Below are 21,661 nucleotides of genomic sequence, written 5' to 3'. Positions count from 1 at the left end.
TAGTATGTAGCAGGGGCTGTTAATAAGTTTTCTGTTACTTTCCTCCTGAGTAGAGGATGCTTACTGCTGTTTTATTTTCCAGGGTGTGAAGATTTTTGACATCATCTCAAAGCAAAGAATCACCAATGTGCCCCGGGATGATATAAGTCTTCGCCCAGACATGTATCCCTGCAGCCTCTGTTGGAAGGACAATGTGACACTGATTATTGGCTGGGGGACTTCTGTCAAGGTGGTTTTGCTTGTCTTTATAATAAGTCCGTGTTGTTATAGATCCACTGAGGGTGGTCCAAAGGACTGTGAGTCTTGAATGGCTTCTAGGACCCAAATCTTTTCACCTGGATGTTATTGTGATGTGATTACCATTTAATGCTCAAATTATTTCCTGTGCATAAGTTTTAAGATATATTCTTTCTTTTCCATGGCATGTAAAACTATTTGTGAACTTTTTCATGTTCAGAATGGTGCTGTCTTTTTCAATCTTCTTTTAATTTCTCACATCCCAGCTGGCCTTAGCTATTTACAGAACATGGGCTTCGTTTTGTTGTTTAGTCAGGTTTTCTTCTCTTTATTATTCTTTCCATTTTCCCTTAGCTTTGACCCTTCACTTCTTCATTAGAGTTATTGATAGTGGAGAGAGAAGGTTAAAATTAAATCATCCTGCTGTTTGGTGATAATTTGATGGAGTAGAGGCCCAGACTTATCATCAATAATAAGATTTGGGAATATTTTCTGAAGTTTAATTATATGACCCTTATGTGCCTGGGTAAATGAAATTTAGCTGCTCTGCAAAAGGGGGCCCAAAGCTCATTCACATTTATTTTATGCCTACTAGTGCTTCTGTTATATTAGATACTTCAGTGCCAAAAGTTATTTCTCTTTAAAAAAATAGCTAAATTCAAACAAAATAAACTAAAAATTAGCGGAAGTGTAAAAATGGCATGAGAGAGTATCCCAGCAATAGTCTCATGGAAAAGCTCAGGCTTTGAGGCCAGACAGACCTGGGATCAAGTCCAGCTTCTCCATTTTCCTTTGTGATCCTCTGTGAGCCTTACTGTCCTCATCCACAAAATGGTAGTGCTAATTGTTTTCACATTACAAGTTTTGGGGAGAAAGAAGTGAGCTAATGCACGTAAAGACTTTTGCATAGAATCTGATGTATTGTAATTGCTTAATAAATGTTAGCTGTCACTATTATATAAAGTTCTAGAAATGTCATGAAGGGGACATGGCTGTTTAAAATTTACTCTTCTCTGGAAAGGGAAAGTGGAAAAATTATTAATGGAATGACTGTTATTAGCAAGACAAACATTGTTACACTTCTGGCCTTCCCAGCCCTTATTTTGTTATCATTCAGGTTCTCTTTTCTTCATGTGTTAAATGAACACAACCTGATTTATATTTAGGGTAACAGGAAGGAAACTATGCCTATAGCGTAGGATGGAAAAAGTGATTCCCTGTGGGCTCCCTGTCCCGTGTGTGTGGTTACTCATCCGATAAATTTATATTCTTAGTATTTTAAAAATCCCTTAAATGGACCAGGTAGCTTGTTAAAGTTCTGATTTTCTTTTCTTATGGTGAAAGACAAGGAAAATTAGCCTATAGGAATATGTAACAAGTTCACTCATTACTACCAGAAATTCTTTCTCTGGTGTGCTGAATGATGGCCCCAAGGATAGCAGGCCTTAATTCCTAGAACCTGTAAATGTTTCTTTATATGACAAAAAGGCAAATATTTCTTTATATGACAAAAAGGTAAATATTACTTTATTTAGCAAAAGATATGATTAAGTTAAGGATCTTGAGATGGGGATTAACCTACATTATCTGGGTGGGCCCTAAATGCAATCACGTTTATCTTTATGAGAGGAAGGCAGAGGGAGATGCTAACGTGGAAGAGAGGAGGAGAAGGCAGTACCACTGTGGAGGCAGAAATTGGAGTGAGGTGGCCAGTGAATGCTGGCAGCCACCAGAAAGCTGGAGGAGACAGCAGATTGTCCCCTAGAGCCTCCAGAGGAAGTACAGCCCTGCCAACACCTTGATTTTAGCCCAGTGAACCTGATTTCAGACTTCTAGCCTGCAGAACTGTAAGAGAATACATCTCTGTTGTTTTAAACCACCAAGTGTGGCAGTCTGTTATAGCAGCCATGGGAAACAAATACCCTTTCTCTATGCCTAAGTTAAGATCCAGCTTCTATACAGTTTTTATGTCAAATATTTCATTTTATTGGAGGTTCCTTTTCTTCAAACTCAGTTCTACATGTTGAGCACTTCTCAGTGTAGACTCTTAGTGAGTTCTGTTGAAGGAAGAGGAGATAAGGACATGGTCTTTCTTCAGAGAGACAGCAATCTTGTTGAGGAGAAGCGACCAGAAACAGTATAATAAAGTGTGCAATTGGAGCTTACCATTTACTTCGTTCATTCATTTGCCCAACAAACATTTACCAGGTGCCTGCAGTGTGCCAGGCAGTGTTCTAGTGTTGCAGAACACGAATAGACAAATGAGTAAGTTCCTTCCCTTGGGAAATTTATGATCTAGTGAGGAAGGTAGACAAAAACAAGTAAGTATAGCATGTTGAAGGTGACAAATAAAAAGGAGGACATTTTAACAGGATAATAGGAAAAGGGATTGGGGTAGGTACCGTTTACTATAGGGTGGTCCAGGGATGGCCTGTTCAATAACTAATATGTCGTTTGGTCAGAGATCTGGAGATAAAAGTTATGCAGCTCTATGGGGGCCTGGGGTAGGAGGTGTTAGCAGAAGGAGCAGGAGTGCAAAAATTCTTGAAGCAGGAGTGTGATTGGTGTGCTTTTGAGGAATAGCAAGGAAGCTATTTGTGTCAGAGTGAGTGGAGCAGGTGTGGAGGAGAGGGATGTAAGTGAGGGTGGGGGAGGATAGGGTGGAGGAGCAAATGATATTGGAGCCTAGGGGCCCTTGAGAAGTCTTTGGCTTTTAATTTGAGTGAGATAGGAAGCCAACACAAGGCTTTGAGCTGTTGTGGAGTCAGCTAAGTGATCTAACTTGTGTTTTAGAAGGATCTCTGGTTGCTGTGTGGAGCTAAATAGCAAAGGGGCAGCCAAGAGGGGAGACCAGTTAGGCTACTGCAGTCATCTCCGTAAAAAATAATGTTGTCTTGGGTCAGTGTAATGCAGCTGGTAAGAAATGACCAGATCCTGGATATATTTTGATGGTAGACTCTACAGTATTTGTTGACAGTTGCATGTGGAGTGTGAGATCACAGTCACCTAACATACTGGAAGGTGAAGCTACCTTTTGCTGAAATGGGAAAGACTATTGATAGAGCATGTTTAGAGTGAAAAAGGCAAGAGTTGATTTTAGGTGTGTCTACTTGAGAGATGCCTGTTATCCACCCATGTGGAGAAATGGAGGAGACAGTTGGAGGAAGCAGATTAGAGTTCATGGGCAAGAACCCACCTGTCAATGGTAAAGGGCTCTTATAATCATTGATTTGTGCTTATGCAGGACAAGAGCTTAGGGCAGCACTTACCTATTCACCCACCTTTACCTGCCACTTTCTACCTATGAGACAGGTGCTGGGTGAGCCCAGACTGCGGAGCTGAGGAGTACAGTAGAGCCATGCCCAGCTACCAGTAGTGCAATGCATCCTTGTTCTCAAGTTGTGGCATGGCCAACGAGATACCAGTGAGGCCTTGGTGTGAATTCCAACTCTGACCAGGCAGTCTGGCATCACTCACAGAGCTTCAGTGTCCTTATCTCGAGATTAGACATAATAACGTTGTCTTTCAGGGGTGTCTGAGTGTTGGAAGACTGTCAGCCCTCCAGTTCTATCAGTGTCCCTCAAATCTCTGCACTTCATCTTCCTGTCAAGTCTTTTTGGTGCTGGTTTTGCCCCAACTAAACCTGTGCTAAACAGTGTAGTTAGAATAATCTAAGTGCAGGTCAGATGAGGTCAGTCCCCTCCTAGCCCATAGGATGATTGATCATAAGCGTGACTTCCAAGGTTCTGCGTGATCTGCCTCTCCATTCCTCTCCAGCCTCAGCTCTGTCCCCTTCTTCCCCCATGCCCTCCATTTCTGTCTGATTGAACTTCCAGTTGAAGGCCCTACGCTGTCACATCACCCTGTTCTCTTGTGCTGTCTCTCCTGCTTCAACTTACCATGTCACTTCTTCCAGGAAGTCTTCCTGCCCTAGCAGGAGATGCCCCTGCTCTGTACTTCCCCGTCACACTTCAGTAAAGTGCCTTATTTTTGTGTCTCCCCCGCTGCACCATAATCTTAAGAAAATATTGATATCTATTTCACAAAGGGCTTAACTCAGGAGCGGTGCCAGTAAGTGCCCCAAAAGTGTTCACTAATATTGCTGTTACATTTGCTTTTTTATTATACTTCAAACCACTTGAAAGACTGTTCCTCATGTACTTGTATCAGCACATTAAAACAGTTGTCCATCTGGCATTGTGGAATGTGCCATTAGATGATTTAATAGTTCCCTAGTAAGTGTGAAGAGTGGATCACTTATAAACTCAAAAGTCTACCAGAAGGGAAGAAAATTGGAGAGCGGACAGGAAATTATATGAAACGGACAAGAGACAAATGGCAGAAAGCAATCAAGGAAGAAGACAGCCGGTTACTTCTATGTGGAGGCTTCTACCTCTGTAGCCATGGGTTCAAGCCCTGCATCAGGGAAAGTGAGCACTCTGCATTTACTGCGTTGCTGCAGTGTTGCTGGGCAGCAACACATTATACTACGTATATTAAAAAACAAAACCTTACAAAAGTGTATATACCCATTGGTATCAATTCAACTTCTAGGAATTTATCCTAAGGAAACAAAAGTCCTAAAGTTTTATATATAAGTATGTTGATTGCACTATTGCTTACAATAGATATAAAAACAAAAAAACTATGCCCCCAAAGGGGGTTGATTAAGTGTAGTACATTCATGTAATAAAATGTAGTCATCCCTCAGTATCTGTGGGAGAATTGGTTCCAGGACCCCTGTGGATCCTGGGCTCCTCTGATGCTTATATAAATGATGTAATATTTGCATATATAAAATGATGTAGTGTTTGCATATAAGCTATGCACATCCTCCTGTATACTTTAAATCATCTGTAGATTACTTATAACACCTGATAGAGTGCCTACACGCCACTGCATTTGCATGGACCTAATGAAGTAGTTGGTGTGCAGCAACTGGTCAAGTTTTGCTTTTTGGAATTTTGTGGCATTTTTTTTTTTTCCTGAATATTTCTGATCCTTGTTTAGTTAAGTCCGTGAAGGTAGAATTCATGGATACAAAACCCAAGGATGTGGAGGACCCGCTGTATTATAAAGACTTTACAGAATTATGTTGTAGGAGAATCTTTAAATAACATACCGAATTATTTGTATTAAATTGTTAGGTTAATAAAAGTAGCTTTCATAAAAAAGAAGATTATTAATGGTGTTCTCTTTGTGCTGGGACAATGACTAATGTTTGTTTTCCCCTTTGAGTTTTTCCATATTTTAGAATTTTCCATATTATAGTTACAGTTATGGTAGCAGCTATAAAAGAACACTATGTAAAAGAAAAAGGAAAAAACCCTGATCACAGACAGAAGTTGTACTTGGGTTAGTACTTGACTTCAGGTTCAGTCTCACCAGGGAAGCCGAACTTATGTGAATAAGGCTTTACTGAGGAATAATGGTGGTGAATATAAATAGTGATTGCTATTTGTCATTTACATTAATTTCTGTCGTTTAAGTCATAGGGTAGTCGTAGGGGGGGACTCCATCTGCAGTGCTACATGGTTAATTTAACAAAGATACCATATACTGAATAAAATGTTATGAAGAATTTTCCATCAAATGAATAAAATAACCTGCGAACTTGTTTTCCAGATATGCTCAGTGAAGGAACGGCATGCCAGTGAAATGAGGGATTTGCCAAGTCGATATGTTGAAATAGGTATGGCTCTAACACTTGCCTTCTGTGGATGTAAAACTTAATTCAAAATTTTCATCTTCATTAATCTCACCCAGACTGCCATAGTCTTTTGCCTGGACCCCTGCAGCAGCCTCCTAACTGGTTTATCTTCTTCCACTGTGAATTACTCTCATCTACTCTCCCCTCTGCTGTCAAAATACAGATCAGATCTTGTCATCATCCTTCAGTTCCTCCACATCATTCACAGGGTGCAGGTGGAGCTCCTCAGTGGATCACAGAGATCTGTGTTGGCCCCTACCCGCCTCTCTAGCTGTAGCTTACGCCAAGCTTCTCCTTGGTCTCTGTGCTGCAGCCACACTGACCTTTCACCTGTCCTTGCCTCTCTTTCCCCTTGTCTAGCACATTCTTCGGCTTGAGTGTTGCTTTCCTGGGAAAGCCACTGGACCTCCCTGACTGAGTCAAGTCTTCCCATTTTAGGCACTATAATACTGCAGGCCTCCTCCCCTTCCTAGCACTTGTCATGGGTGCCAGTGATCCTGTAATTATTCAATGCATTTCTGTCTTTTCTACCAGATTGTCACCTCCTTGTGGGCACACACAGGGTCTGTTTTCACTCACCGTTTGTATCTGAGGACCTGGCACAATACTTGCACGTAGAAGATGCTTAATAATATTGAGTTGAATGAATCAGTGACTCTGGTAAACAGCTGTTCAGGAGAAGTATGCCCTGGATGATATACCATGACTTTTATAATTTAGTTTGAAAAAATTATTCTGAGGAAAAAAATTGCCATATTGTAAGTCAGCTGAAAAGTTCATTTGCCCATTTGCTTGGTGGATGGGTAATATAAATTTGATGGGTTATTCTGCCAAGGTGAAGTTGAAATAAATTATTTGCACATGACTATATTTTTGTAAACAGAAAGACATACATTACCCACATGGCTAATGTAGTTATAACATTTAAATCTGGGCCATTTTGTACTTGAAGTCAGAAGTTGGCAGTAGAATTTTAATCGTTTTTTTTTTAATTTTAGGAGGATAAATACATAGTTCAGATTGTGCAGCGTAGGTATATGAAGAATGTAGTAGTGCTGAAAAAAACTGAGGACCAAGATAAGAGACAAGACTTGTAACTAGATTATATAGATAATTGTTTCAATATCTTTTTCTTCTTTCCTTGCCTACCAGAAAATAAAAACAAAAGCATCTCAACATCTCAACGCAATGTCCCTGAGAGATTGGTATTTGGATATTTTAAATTGCCAGAGAGGTATAAAAATGTGGCAATTGTCATCTTCTTTCCTTAGTTGATACTTAGTGATTATATGCTAGGTGGAGGGCATTGTGCTGTGTACATAAACTGCAGTAACTCACTTTATCCTTACAGGAACTCTTGAAGTGCAGGTAGTTTGCTTTTTATTCTATAGATGAAGAAATTGAGGCTCAGGAGGTAAATGACTTGTCCAAGATCTTACTACTATAGCGTTAAAATTGGGTAGAATCTAACTCTACAGAACCACCAGAAAGCTTCCAGGGAGGCAAGGAAGTTTGCTGAAGTGTGTGACCTTGATGAGGTTACTTAACCTTCTTGACCATCCTTTTCTCACGTGTTAAATGGAGGTGATAATATCTGTCTTTCAGGATGGTTGTGGGAATTAGACATGGCATAAGAAATGTGCCTAACATGGTACTTGGCACACAGTAGATGCTCACTAAACCATGATGGTTATTATCACCATGCAGACTTCCATCCCAACTCTGTGACTGCTGATAGCTGGCTCAATGGTGGCCCTATCAGCCTAGAACCCTGGGATCACATTATTGCAGTGTGGTTTATCCCTACTGTAACTTACGTGAAATAGACCATATGTGGGTACTAACGGTATCACATTACTGACATTTTACTACTATGGTTAATGGTTAAGTACCACTTTTTCCCCTCCTAAGAGTAAACCTTTGAGAATATAAGCCATTTCCACAGCAGGAGGCAAATGGTTTGGATAAGAGTCTTTGAGTAGGATAACAGAAAGGGAAATATTAGGAGGTCTGGATTACAATTTCCTTTAGCCCTGAATAGTGTGAACCACTGTTCTTTGGTAAATGAGGTGAAAATGGCATTAAGGTTAAAGAAATATGTATGGCTGTACATTTCTTAGAAACCAAATGTTTGTAACTCTTTCACTTACAACTCAGACTCTCAAAAATAGCACAAAAGTTATTCCTCTTCACATAGGCTATTGATTTATTCTGTTAAATGAAAAATAAGAATAACATAATGAAGATTAAGCTTCTTGGCCAATCACCAACACATGAAGAGATTCTCTATACATAGGGCTTTTGGTACATTATGTTTTCTTTCAGATTGCACTGTTAAAAATAGATTGTGGTTTGTGCCTGGCATCCATGTTTTTACTTCACTTGCAACTCTTGTATTCTCACAGGACTCCCTACCCTCTAGTACTTTTCACCAAAGTCTTCCATGATCTCTGAGGTATGGTAATTGGAGAGCTGACATCATGATGTTGGGAAATGAAGCCAATGTTTGTTGTCATTTTCTGGGAGTTTTCTGCCAGGGGCAGTTGACTTACGTGCAAGGAATTAATGATTGACTTCTTGGTCTTAATTTCATATGGAATTTTGTTTAATAATTGAGATTAAACAACTGTATGAGAATCTATATCGAATGACAAGCCAGGAAGAAAGGGAAGAGAAAAGAAGGGAAATCTTTTTTACTTTCAGTATTGTCTGTATCTTCAGTTGATCATATACTGTGGTCTTAGAATTTAGCACATCAGTCTTTTTTCAGTCTCTTAATTGATTGAAAAAACAATGACCTGAACATTGAAGATCTGTTTTCATAGTGGAGGAGAGTTGTGAGATAATTCTTTCCTGGATCTAAGTATCTCTCTTTATCCACCTGTTATCATTTTGATTCAGCTATATGGGTTACAGTAGTGGGATCTTTTCGTGTGTGTGCCCAGGAGTGATGTGGTTTCATCTCTTAGTGTGAGTCTCAATAGAAATGATGACAACTGGCATTCTTCAAGGTGTTTTTACTTGAGGGTCTAGGTATGTATGGTTTTCTGTTCTGTTATAGATAGTTCAGCATAAATCTCTGTAATATATTAATTCTTCTGTATTGAATTTTTTTCTAACATTTTATTATGAAACTTTCCTTAAAGACCTTTGTAGTGAATAGAACCTCTAAGATTCTGCAGTTAAGATTTTACTATATTTACTTTATTACATATCTGTTCATCTATTCCTTCTTTTGGGAGGGATGTAACAACTCTTTCCCCACTCAGTACCATAGACTCAGGTTTTTGTTGTCAGGAATGGAATTTGAATGTTTTTGTTGTTTTGTCCATTAACCATGCTTTTCAATTTCACTTCATGTATCGGGTCTTCTCCATAATTTGCTGATGTAAAGCATTGTAAAGTCAGTTTCACTTTAATGTGTCTGCTTCGTAGCACAGCCCTGAAGCTGTTGAAGTGCTGTGATTTCCAAATGTATTTTCAGTGATAAGTGGTCATACTGACAGAATGTCCGAACTTATTGAAAAGTCTGTGGGCATTACATCCAGTTGATTATAAAATACTAATATATCTGGTGACTAAGGGGCCAGAATCTCTTGGGAACAAGACACTACCTATCGTAAAGGGCCCTCAATGTGTTTTCATAAATGAATATAAGACAATGAAAGGTATTTGTTCTTATTTATAAATTGCTTGACACACTTTTTTGTTTATTTCTTTAAGAATCACAGAAGCCAAGATCTGTGGGATGTCACCTTATTTAACTTCAATAAAGAAATCTGGGTAACATTTAGCTAATGGACATTTGGGGACCAATAAGGGGATAAGAAATGGGGGGGAAAAGGCAGTGCAAGTTCTGTGTACCGCAGAGCTTTAGCCCTCGCAGTAGTACTACAAATTCAAGAGAGGGCCTGGGGCACCCTGACTGTGTGCAGCAGAATCACCAGAGAGCCCCCACTTCTGTTCTTGCCAACTGCAGTGTGCTTTGAATCTAAGCATCTCTGAATTCTTATATTCTTCCCCTTCCCCCCACCTTTCCCCTTCCCTTTCCCGCTCCTCTTCCCGCCTTCCTGCTCCCCCTCCCTCTCCCCCTCCTTTTGGTATAGGGTCTTGCTCTTTGCCCAGGCTTTAGTGCAGTGGAATAATCATGCCTTACTGCAACCTCAACCTCCTGGGCCAAAGCGATCCTCCCACCTCAGCCTTCTAAGTAGCTGGGACTACAGGCGTGCACTACCACGCCTGGCTAATTTTTTAATTTTTTGTAAAGATATGGTCTCCCTAGGTTGCCCAGGCTGTTATCGAATTGGGCTTAAGAAATCCTCCCACCTTGGCCTCCCAAAGTGCTGGGATTACAGGCGTGAGCCACCATACCCGACCCTGACTTATATTTTCTCATGTGACTTATAGTTGGGAAAAAGAAGACTTCAGATTCCTACTTCTCTTACCTTCCACTTAAATGACTTTAGTCAAATTACTTAACCCCTCTGAGCTTCCTTGCCTCTCTAAAATAACCATGGGGTTGTTGTGGTGAAAAGCGATATTTAGGATACTGCCTCACAGCATAGTAATGTTCATTAAATGGGAGCTATTATTAATATTTGTATTATATTTAGTTACAGTGAGAAAAATGAAAATTCTGTTTTATAAAAGTAATTGAAAGAAAATTTGGGGAAGATATAAATAAGGGCTTACTGAATGATTCTGAGGAGATTGATACCTTTTATAATTGCATTTTTCAGTAAAATCTATAAACATATATGACAGGTACAAGTAATAAGAATATTGATTTAATGTTGTCTCATAGGTCTGAATACACAGATAAGAAGTGAGATAAACTAGTTGGTAATTATTGGAGGATGGTTTTTTCTTTAAACAAAATTTTGATTTTTATCCTTTATAATCTAATATCCATTAGAGTTTTAAGCAATTTTTTTTTTTTTTTTTTTTAATGAAACAAAGAGGTTGTTTTCTCTCATGTTACGCACACCATTTCTGGCTTAAAGGGCTTATGGTCATAATTATTGCTGCTGTTTCCACCCTCATCTGTACCTCCTCAGAAGCTAAATTTTCCTGCACTGTACTATTTTTTGTTTAACACCTGTTCCTGTTTTTCTCATAGCATGTGGTATTTTAATTATCTCTTTTTTTTTTTTGAGACGGAGTTTTGCTCTGTTGCCTAGGCTGGAGTGCAGTGGTGCGATCTCAGCTCACTGCAACTTCCGCCTCCCAGGTTCAAGCAGTTCTCTGCCTCAGCCTCCCAAGTAGCTGGGATTACAGGCGCCTGCCACCACACCTGGCTAATTTTTGTATTTTTAGTAGAGACAGCGTTTCACTATATTGGCCAAGCTGGTCTTGAACTCCTGACCTCATGATCCACCTGTCTTGGCCTCCCAAAGTGCTGGGATTACAAATGTGAGCCTCCGTACCTGGCCTAATTACTTCTTTAAATATGCAGACTCACAATCTCCTTTAAGTCAGGGTCAGGTCTTAGTCATCTTGATGCATCTAGAAGAGTGTCTCATGTGTAATTGGTACTCAGTTACTCTTTTTTTTTTCTGAGGCAGAGTCTTGCTCTGTCACCCAGGCTAGTGTGCAGTGGCAGGATCTCGGTTTACTATAGCCTCTGTCTCCTGGGTGCTCGCAGGTTCAAGTGATTCTCCTACCTCAACCTCCCAAGTAGCTGGGGCTACAGGTGCATGTCACCACTCCCAGCTAATTTTTGTATTTTTAGTAGAGACAGCGTTTTACCATGGTGGCCAGGCTGGTCTCGAACTCCTGACCTCAAGTGATCTGTCCGCCTCGGCCTCCCAAAGTGCTGGGATTATAGGTCTGAGCCACTGCACCCAGCCTCAGTCACTCTTCATTGAATTAAGTTGTAACCTTAGAGATTATTAGACCCAAGGTATGAGAAAGTTCTTCCATATTAATTTTTATACTAATCCTATGGCATTCATTCTGAAACTGATAGTGTGTAAGCTATCGAGGGCCAGACACTGTTGATCTATTTGTGACTCTCCTGCTGATTCCATTGCCCTGGGCAATGTAAGGTTGATGTATAAAACATGTATAACACCAATATGTGAAAATTTTGTGTTTAGAAGATTCTGGGAATGTGGTGGCAGTGGCAACATAATTTTTCAACTACCTGAGTCCTCCTATAAAAGCAGAACAACTTGGTCACAGAACCAAAACCCCACAGACAACATTTACAACAAAACTTAGTGACAAAGGTAGTCCTAAGAGCCCCAAGACACAAATTTATGGGAAAATAAAACACTGATAGCTGCGGGGTGGTATCAGCATCTCTGTGAGAGAAATCAGAGGGGAGCAAGTGGCTGTCTAGCAGACTTGAGGCCAGGGGAACTCTAAGATAGCCAGTTGGCATTCATGGAAAGGCCAACAGGCTGCTCTGAGAACAGTGGGTCCAGGACCTGCAGTTAGGTGTGAGAGGCTAGGCAACCCAGCTACCCCTGGGAACTCACACTGTGGAGCAGCCAGGCCTCCTCTCTCCACTGAGGAGACACTGCTGGGAGCAGAAGAAAGCCTGAAGGAGACAGGGACAATGGAAACAAAAGAAACAGGTCCAGATAACACCCAGGAGGAGCTGAGCCAGGACATCTCAGAAAGCAAGCTGCCATATTTTTCAGACCAAATGGAAACAGCAGAAGAGGGAGCTCTAAGAGTTCAATAATAGTCATTTCACCTAAAAAGCAAGCAAGGTCAAATCCATAATAAGTTTTAAGAAAAAGTGAATAAGAAGCAGACATACCAGAAAGACACACCTACACAATAGATTACAACTGTAATTTCCTGTTTCAGAAGGAGCTACAAGACATCTTTAAAAAGTGATGTATGAAATCAGAATTTGAAAATCTCAAATTAGGTGGCAGGCTTCAGGAAGAATTTATAAATAAAAGCTCATTTCAGAATTGAAGACTGAACCTGAAGGAAGACAAGAACAAATAGACACAAAGATAATGTTGGTAAGAGGAATAGAAGGGGAGCAGGAGGAAAATTGTAAAAATCACGAAGCAATAAGAACAAAAAGATTTAAGGTTAAGTGATAAATCCTGAAGACAGGCAAAGATGATTCAGCCTACCAATAAAGAGTCCCTGAGGAAAAAATGAGAGAATGGGACAAATGCTATAGAAAATGTCAAGAAAAATTTCATGAAAATGCAAAGAAACAGAAGTTGAAATTATAAATTAAAACAGCACACTCTGTATCTGAAAATAGTGACCCACAAAGAGCATCACCAAGATACGTTCTAATGAAATTACTGGACTTTAAAGACAAAGAGGAAAACTTGGGCGTCTAGATCTGTACTGTCAAACGTGGTAACCATTAGCCACTGTAGCCATTAAGTCTTTGTGGTATGGCTACTGTGGATTGATTTGTGCTACATACAGAATTCCAAAGACAGTCTAGAAATAAAAAGTAAAGTATCTCATTAATCACTTTTTATATTATTACATTGAAATAATATTTTAGGTATGTTATGTATTATTAAAATTTCACCTCTTTTTTGAACTCTTTATCGTGGTGTATTAGTCCATTCTTGCGTTCCTATAAAGAAATTCCTGAGACTGGGTAATTTATAAAGAAAAGAGGTTTAATTCTCACGGTCCTGCAGGCTGTACAGTAAGCATGATGCTGGCATCTGCTTGACTTCTGGAGAGGCCTCAGGAAACTTAAATCATGGTGGAAGACAAAGTGGGAGAAGGCACCTCACATGGCAAGGGCAGGAGCAAGAGGCAGGGGTAGACACCACACACTTTTTTTTTTTTTTGAGACGGAGTCTCGCTCTGTCGCCCAGGCTGGAGTGCAGTGGCTGGATCTCAGCTCACTGCAAGCTCCGCCTCCCAGGTTTCTCCTGTGTCAGCCTCCTGAGTAGCTGGGACTACAGGCGCCGCCACCACGCCCGGGTAATTTTTTGTATTTTTGGTAGAGACGGGGTTTCACCGTGTTAGCCAGGATGGTCTCGGTCTCCTGACCTCGTGATCCGCCCGTCTCGGCCTCCCAAAGTGCTGGGATTACAGGCTTGAGCCACCACGCCCGGCCTGACACCACACACTTTTAAACCACCAGATCTTGTGAGAACTTAGTGTCATGAGGGACAGTACCAAGAGGATTGTGCTAAAACATTCATGAGAAATGACCATTCATGTGAAATGCATTCCCGTGATCTAATCACCTCCCACCAGGCCCCTCCTCCGACGCTGGGGATTACAGTTCAACATGAGATTTGGGCCGGGACACACATCCAAGCTATGTGTGGTGACTGGGAAATTTTAAATTGCATATGTCATACGTGTTTTGACCCACATTATATTTCCACGGGGCAGCTGATCAAGAACTCTAGCCTCCCTTTTGGATGAGGACTGCATATAGAATCGTATTTATCTCATCCTCATTCTGGATCTAGAAGACCTTGCTGAATAGAATTTTCTTGTGAATATAGTCCTTTTGAAACTCTCTTTCTTACTCTACTAGAATCTCTGTCTTTTTTCTTGAGTTATTGCTAGCATGTCTAGGAGTGCTTTATTCTCCTGAGTAAAGCAGAATGCAAAAGTCCTTCCACCTCCATCAGGAGGAGGAAGGCTGTGCCTCAGCTGTCATGCCCACTGTAGTGTAAGGCCATCATCTAGGTGAACATAGCACACTCTTCGCAGGGCCTGCGAGCCGAGCCTCAGCTGGCTTTCTAGATGACCCTGATCTGAAGTAAAGCCACTGTCTTTTGTGGCTACCTTTAGGAACTCTGCCTGCATTTTTCACTACAAAACAAAACAAAAAACCCTCCCCAGCTTTTGCTTCCTGTTTTCATATATTTCCTCTCTAGCAGAATTTATGTTTATTTCTTTGTGATTTATCTTTTCCAGATAATCAGATTAAAAATGAGCTTCTGTAGTATTAGACCTGACAGCCACCTGTATTCAAATTGAGTCTCCTTTAGGAGAACAAAATACTTTCATTTAAATAATAGAGTCATTTTTATGTGGAATAGAATAGAATTTTAGTGAAAGCAAATAAACTGAAACTTCCATTCGTTGGCTGAAAATTCGAAATATGAAGTCTGTAATTACTTGAATATATTTTACAAAGTCAGTCCATAGCTTTTACATATTTTCTGTGTATTTTTACAAGAATTCCTATTGTCATTCAACATTTTTTTCTCTAAATCTGTATGAAGAATATTCCTTATACCTTCGTGCTCATTTTGACACCACTGTCTGCAGCCAGCCCTTCTGTGACTCAGCATTAATGTAAAAAATAAACAGAATCTTGTTAAATCTAAAAGCAATTATGTTTTGCTGCATTAGTAAAGACTAATGGAAAAACAATACACCACGATTTATTCTAAAATGTCTTACTTTGTGGCAGAATAGCTGCAGACATTTCCCTAAATCAGCAGCTCACGTTAGGATTGAGTTCTTTTTTACATGATATCATTACTAGTGGGTATTAATGGAGACGAATTGCTGAGTGGGAGAGTACTCAAAACCAGATAAATGGACATTATTTTGGAATTCTTAATTTGAGAATCATGCTGAGTATTACTATAATTGCAATTTTGTTTTCTATAAGAGATTTGTATTGGTATTAGGGAATTACTTTAACAAAAAGAAAGATAATTTAGTTTCAGTTTTATCCAAATGTTGATTACTTGCTTACCTGTGCATCTGGAAGTCTTGACAATATTATTTTCATCTACCACATCTTTTCTTTATAAATAGCATTTTTGTCAGCTTGTAATTTAGCCAGTGCATATAGTCCATGTCCAAATTATTCTCAATTAGCAAAATTTGGCAAGGTTTAGTACTTAACAAGTAAGCATTTATTACAACACCTGGAATTGAGACGTGAAATAGATATGTGATCTGCAGTTTTTCTTTGTTTTGTTTTAGAACACACTGGAGTTTCTATCATGTTCTTAGTTAGAGAACAGGAAATTTTCTATCTTATTCATACAACTTATTGTGGACTGGGGAGTTGGGATGTAGAGGAAGAAAGATTTGGGTACGACTTTCCGTAGCTTCTCTGTTCTGTATCTTGGAGCTCATCCTCAAAAACCAAGGCCTTTGATGTATATTTGGTTACCTTTAGGAGAAATACTGACAGTGTCTGTCAGTGAGACTAGGCAGCCTGTTTGGCATCCCAAGTGGGGAGAATACCTCCTTCTCCCACCACTTCTTTAGTGATTAGGAGATGTTTTCCCTTGTGTGTCTATGGCAGACAAGCACAGCAAAGCCTGTGATTCCTGTGAGAATCTCTGATTTTCTACACTTCACCCAAGATGCTGGTAAGGGAACTATATGTGTAGCATTTCAAAAATGGAATGTGATTTAGTAAAACAGAGCACAAGTCCAGAGATTAGTAACCTCAGGAGTAATGACAACCAAAACCTCTTGTTAATACGCCGTATGTCTTCCAAAATGTGAAGCTGCCATCTCTTTCATCACTGGGTCCTGTGTGGCCCCATACTGTTTAATATCATCTGTACATTCCAGCTCTCCCCTGCGCCCTGCTTCACTGCCCACATGCATACACAGCACTTTGAGCTTCTCTAGAGCCTTCCCCAGCCTGGTTGTGCTAGAAACACTGTCTGCACATGTGGTGGAGGTTGAGATGGCTCTCCATATAAGCTCTTTTGTGAACATTTATCACATTACCACTTTACCAAAACTATTCTTAAGTACTTGGATAAACACATTCGGTTCAAGCCCACAGAGATTAAGGAAAAAATGTGTTCGTGGCAGAACTGGGACCAGAGCACCTGCCCTTGGACTTCCATTGTATGGTACTTTAATTGAGGACAAGGCAGACAAAATATTATTTTCTTGTAAATTGATGTTGCTAACTATTATATCTTTTTGGTCATCCACAATTTTATTTTGGTGCAAACATGAAATTGTGATAACAGCTGTGTAAGGAGGATCATTAAAGGTCAGCAAAGACAAGGAACACTAAGTGATCTGTAAGGGAAACAAAGAGGAGGACAAAGGAAAGTTCAGTGTTTCATCTCCATTATGGATTTTATTTCTACTGTCATTCCTTTCTCTTATAGATGGGAAAAGTTAAAATGACTTGTTCAAGTTCAATTTAGTAGAAGTTACAACCCAAATTTCCTTATTCAGCATTCAATATTGGTTCCAGTATGATACACTGAGGTCCCCTAATTGGGAAAAGAGTGTGGAAATTAACTAAATCTGCAGCTAATACCACAGAACCGTGGAGATGATCTGAATGAAGAAACTCTTAGAAAATGTGGTGGGTCCGAATGAGAGTTTACTCCCAAATGAATCTGTTAAGTGTAAAGTATGGTTTCTGGAAGGATCTCTGTAATACCACCGCTGTATCAGTTAGATTCTGCCTGAAACAAGCCACTTCCAAACTCAGTCTCTTAAAACAATGATCTTTTATGTTTTATAGCAGTTAGTAATTAGAATCATATAATAATAATATGTGTACTTCTAAGCTTTCTGTCAGATCTTTGGGGTCCAGTGCAATTAAAGTCATGTGCCTCTTAAGTGATGCAATATGTCTTGTAGATTTTAAAAGGGCTATTTTTTAAAAGGAAAGAGAAGTTTCTTATTTTTCTCTAACCTTTATTTCACTTAAGAAATAGTGACATTTCATCATAATCTGTATTTATGCATCTTTTTTTTACTTCAGGTTCTTTAAATAATATCCCTGTTCTCCAAAATAGTGTTTTATAATTACAGATAACATTCTTTGTGACCTTTGTACTACTGTAATGGCCCAATTGAGAAAAAAAACTCAGGAATTAAAAAAAAAGTATTACTGTTACTAATAATGGTTTCCATTTCTTTCTATGGGTTTCAAAGTGTCTTCCTGTCGTCTGTGTCATTTTAAACCACCTGAGCACAGTGTCACCCTTGACCATTCATGCTGCTTGTTATTGTTGGATTCATTTTTGTTTGTGATGGGAATTTGCAAGTTTACTTTTCCACATATTCTTTTCCAGGACTGATCATGGTGAAGCACTTGCAGTGCTGAGTCATCAAAGTATGTTCAACGGTGTCCCCTTTATGTTAGCTTTTAAAAAGGGGTCCACTAGCATTCCCAGTTAGTGTGTCCCTCCAGATGCCTGCTGCTGTTTGCTCCTGTTAATGATGGCTCCTGTATCCCTTTTGTTTGCAGTGTCTCAGTTTGAAACTGAATTCTACATCAGCGGACTTGCACCTCTCTGTGATCAGCTTGTTGTACTTTCCTATGTAAAGGAGATTTCAGAAAAAACGGTAATTATTTTCTCCCCAATGCAAAAGCATGTGGGGGTTCACTTCTTTAGCATTACACCCAGATCAGGTTGTTCATCAGTGGCCTACGTTATAATCTGAGCAGAACTTTCTGACCTATAAAATAAGGTTGACAGAGATTACCCTTTAGACCTGACATATTTACTTTCCGGAAACTCTACTCATTGCCTGCCTTTGTTCCTATTGCTGAGCGAAAAAAAGAGTCTTTTTTTTTTTCCTTTTTTTTCAATCTCTCGTGGTATATTAGTCAAAAGGAATGAAGGATTCCTCTTGCTGAAAGGGGAAGAAACTAAGCTGACACTGTGCATTAGCAGAAATGACAGCAATGAAGTTGATCGGCAGCAACCACAGGGGTCCCTGTGGTCAGAGGGAATTACTGAAAGGGCATTTCATTATTTTCGTTGGTCCAGACATATTTGTTTACTTTCCCAATGGCCTGGTGATTCTAAGTAGCTTGATTATGGCTTTGAAATGGATTGTTGTGAAATCTCAGTTATCAGTGCAAATAATGGTACATCAAAATCTGTGGCTAATAAAAAGCAGCAGATGATCTAAATTTTGTTGTGCGTGTCTTTGGAAGAAGCTTATATATTGCCCAGCAGAGGGGTATCCACACCCAGTCTGTCTTCAGGGCTAAGGATGGCCCCATTCCGAGCTTGTCTTTATTATGAGAGTCCAGGGGTCCTGCCAGCACAAGAATAGGGGTGGCTTCAAGGCATAAACAAGGAGAGTGTACTGTAAAGGATTTTCTTTTGGATGCTGTATATAAAAGAAATTGTAATTGATTCTCTAGTCCTTTACAGTAAGTAGGCAAGTGGGCTATCCTTGTTTGTATCCTTTTTTTTTTTTTCTTTTTCAAATGGAAAGACATAAAATGGGGGAGAAAAACCCTGGGAGCCCTGGCTTTGAAGTGGTAGCTGCTCTTGAGCATTTCTCTGAGCAAGCACTTGCATTAGGAAGCCATCACTATAGTAACCTGAAGCTCTGGGTGCCCATGTTGCTAGGCAATAAAATGCTATAGACTTAAGTGAACACTCAGACCTACTAAAATCAATAGGGTTGGCTTCCAGCCCTATTGCAGGACATCAGTTTGCTATTATTTTATTTATTTTTTGAAAATAAAGAAAAGCAGTGGCTCCTGGGGGAGTAAATACAGTGCTGTTTGAGGAGGAATGCAGGAAGGATTGAGAATGTGATTGGAAGAAATAAAGAAGCAGTAAAATGAAAAAGGAGACACCTGATAAACAGCTGAGCAAAGAAAGAAAGGAAACCTTTGTTAATAAAAGAGTATTTGAAGGGAATAAATGCCAAAGACAGGCCAACCTCATAGAACACATAGAAAATAGACTTCTTCTAGAAGAAGAAGTGAGGGTTTTGGAGGTAACTAGAAAATGTGTGTGCCAGTATATGTAGATAACTCATGTTATAGAACATTAAAGTACATCTTAAATCCTTAAACACAGAATAAACTCATAAAATTAAGGCAAAAAGAAGAAAGAGGTAAGCTCCCCTTCCCCCTTTATTTTTTCATACTGAAAAGATGGTTTAGTGACATTGAATAAAATTTGTTTTATATCATTCAGTATTATCCCCCAAATGTTATCCCCCAGATATCCACGTGATACCTTTCACATACATGCGTGTTTTCACGTAGTTGGAGGGATAGTCATATGCTACTCTGCATTGCCCTGTTTCCATGGGCATTATTCCATTCTCCCTGCATATGTCTGTGAACTGTCCACCATCATTGTGTTTAGTGGTTGTGTACTATTCCAAATCTGCTTGATACACTTTAATTTATTAAGGTGTTCTCCCAGTATTTTACTTTTCTTTCATTCACTGATAAAGCACATGTGTGTTAGAAATTGTGCTGGGCACTGGGGATCAAAGATCAACAAAACCAGATTTCTGCTCTTAGGGAGTTCACAGGCAAGGGCTGTTTGGCCAGGGAACAAAAGTAAAAAAGGGGATTCACATTGCTGATGCTTTTCTTATGCATATAAAAGAGCCTTTTCTATGGTCTAGTGAAGTGATTTTCTTTTTATTTTGTTCAAAATATTTTTTTTATTTTGCTATTCTGATTTTGATATTTTTATTGTTACAGTGGTCAATTTTTAAATATATTTCAGTTTTCTCCACTTTTTTTCAGTTGTTTCAAGTTTAGCAATTTATAATTTCTCCACAGATCTGATAGGTTTTTCTTCACTAGTTGATCTTTTATAGTTGCTATTTTATTTTTGGAATGTTTTCTGTTTGTAAGTTTCCTGAGGCCTTTCCTGCCAAGCGGAACTGTGAGTCAATTAAACCTCTTTCCTTTATAAACTACCCAGTCTTGGGTATTTCTTCATAGGAGTGTGAGAAGAAACTAATATGTATGGCTAACTAGAATTAATTTGTGTAACATATAGAAATGTAATTTAAATTAATGTTTCTCTCTTTTCCCCCCATTAGGAAAGAGAATACTGTGCCAGGCCTAGACTGGACATCATCCAGCCACTTTCTGAGACTTGCGAAGAGATCTCTTCTGATGCTTTGACAGTCAGAGGCTTTCAGGAGAATGAATGTAGAGATTATCATTTAGGTAAGAAATATCAAAGATCTGGCTAATATGATTTTTTTGTGGTTTTTTTTTTCCCCTTCCTACTTGCACTAAATGAAATTTAAATTAAGGTGCTGAAAAAATCTTAAGAGAATACCTGGGTAGACCTCATATGCTGAAAACAAGGACATTTGGATGCAGAGATGTTGCAGAACTTGCAAAACTCCTATACCAAAAGGGAAGACTAGAGTTCAGACCAGGACGGGGGGGAGGATTGGACTCCTTGTTTTTTGTTCTTGTATTTTTTCTATTGTCCTATTTAATGTGACACATAATTTAATGTCAAGCCACATGGCTCCATGGTCCTATTTAATGTGACACATAATTTAACGTCAAGCCGCATGGCTTCCCTTTTACGTGTCAGGAAAGTTCGCTCTGGGATGGCAGAGAGCTTGTCTTTCTTGTTTGTAACTGAGTGCTCAGAGCCTGAAAGACTTCTGGCACATTCTAGGTATTCGGTCAATATTTGTTGAGTGGATGGAGGAATATACTTAGTCACTGCTTATAAATACAGGGAGAACCATTAATATTTAGTCATACCAGAGACGTCTGTGTTTGGCTATTATCATACCCTTGTAAACTATATTAATTAAAATAGAACGGTTAAGCTTTGTAGGAATGCTGTACTGCTTTAAACACAGTTGTCGTTTTTTGAGAATATTTTCAGTTCTCATTGTGGCCAAAGGAAATGAAGAAATATTCTATATATATTTAACTTTCGTATATGAAGACCCTAATCTGTTGAAAAATGTAAGAGTATATTCTAGACTTGGCAAAAAGCAACTGTGATTCACAACTGAAAGTGTCCAATGTAGGTATTTGGCTCAGAGCAAACT

General features: G+C 39.3%; 1 protein-coding gene across 1 annotated transcript in view; it reads left to right on the top strand.

Annotated features, from left to right (window-relative positions):
• VPS41 (VPS41 subunit of HOPS complex) overlaps nucleotides 1-21,661 on the top strand; it is a 192,334-nt gene that overhangs the window by 115,751 nt on the left and 54,922 nt on the right. Inside the window, exons 9-12 of the mRNA XM_023226348.1 lie at nucleotides 83-229; nucleotides 5,863-5,929; nucleotides 18,111-18,208; nucleotides 20,678-20,807. Of these exons, the coding sequence (XP_023082116.1) occupies nucleotides 83-229; nucleotides 5,863-5,929; nucleotides 18,111-18,208; nucleotides 20,678-20,807 (442 nt within the window). The remainder of the gene's footprint in view (nucleotides 1-82; nucleotides 230-5,862; nucleotides 5,930-18,110; nucleotides 18,209-20,677; nucleotides 20,808-21,661) is intronic.

Source organism: Piliocolobus tephrosceles, chromosome 8, assembly GCF_002776525.5.
Source record: "Piliocolobus tephrosceles isolate RC106 chromosome 8, ASM277652v3, whole genome shotgun sequence".
Taxonomy (NCBI): Eukaryota; Metazoa; Chordata; class Mammalia; order Primates; family Cercopithecidae; genus Piliocolobus; species Piliocolobus tephrosceles.
This window is presented reverse-complemented; position numbering and strand designations above follow the sequence as displayed.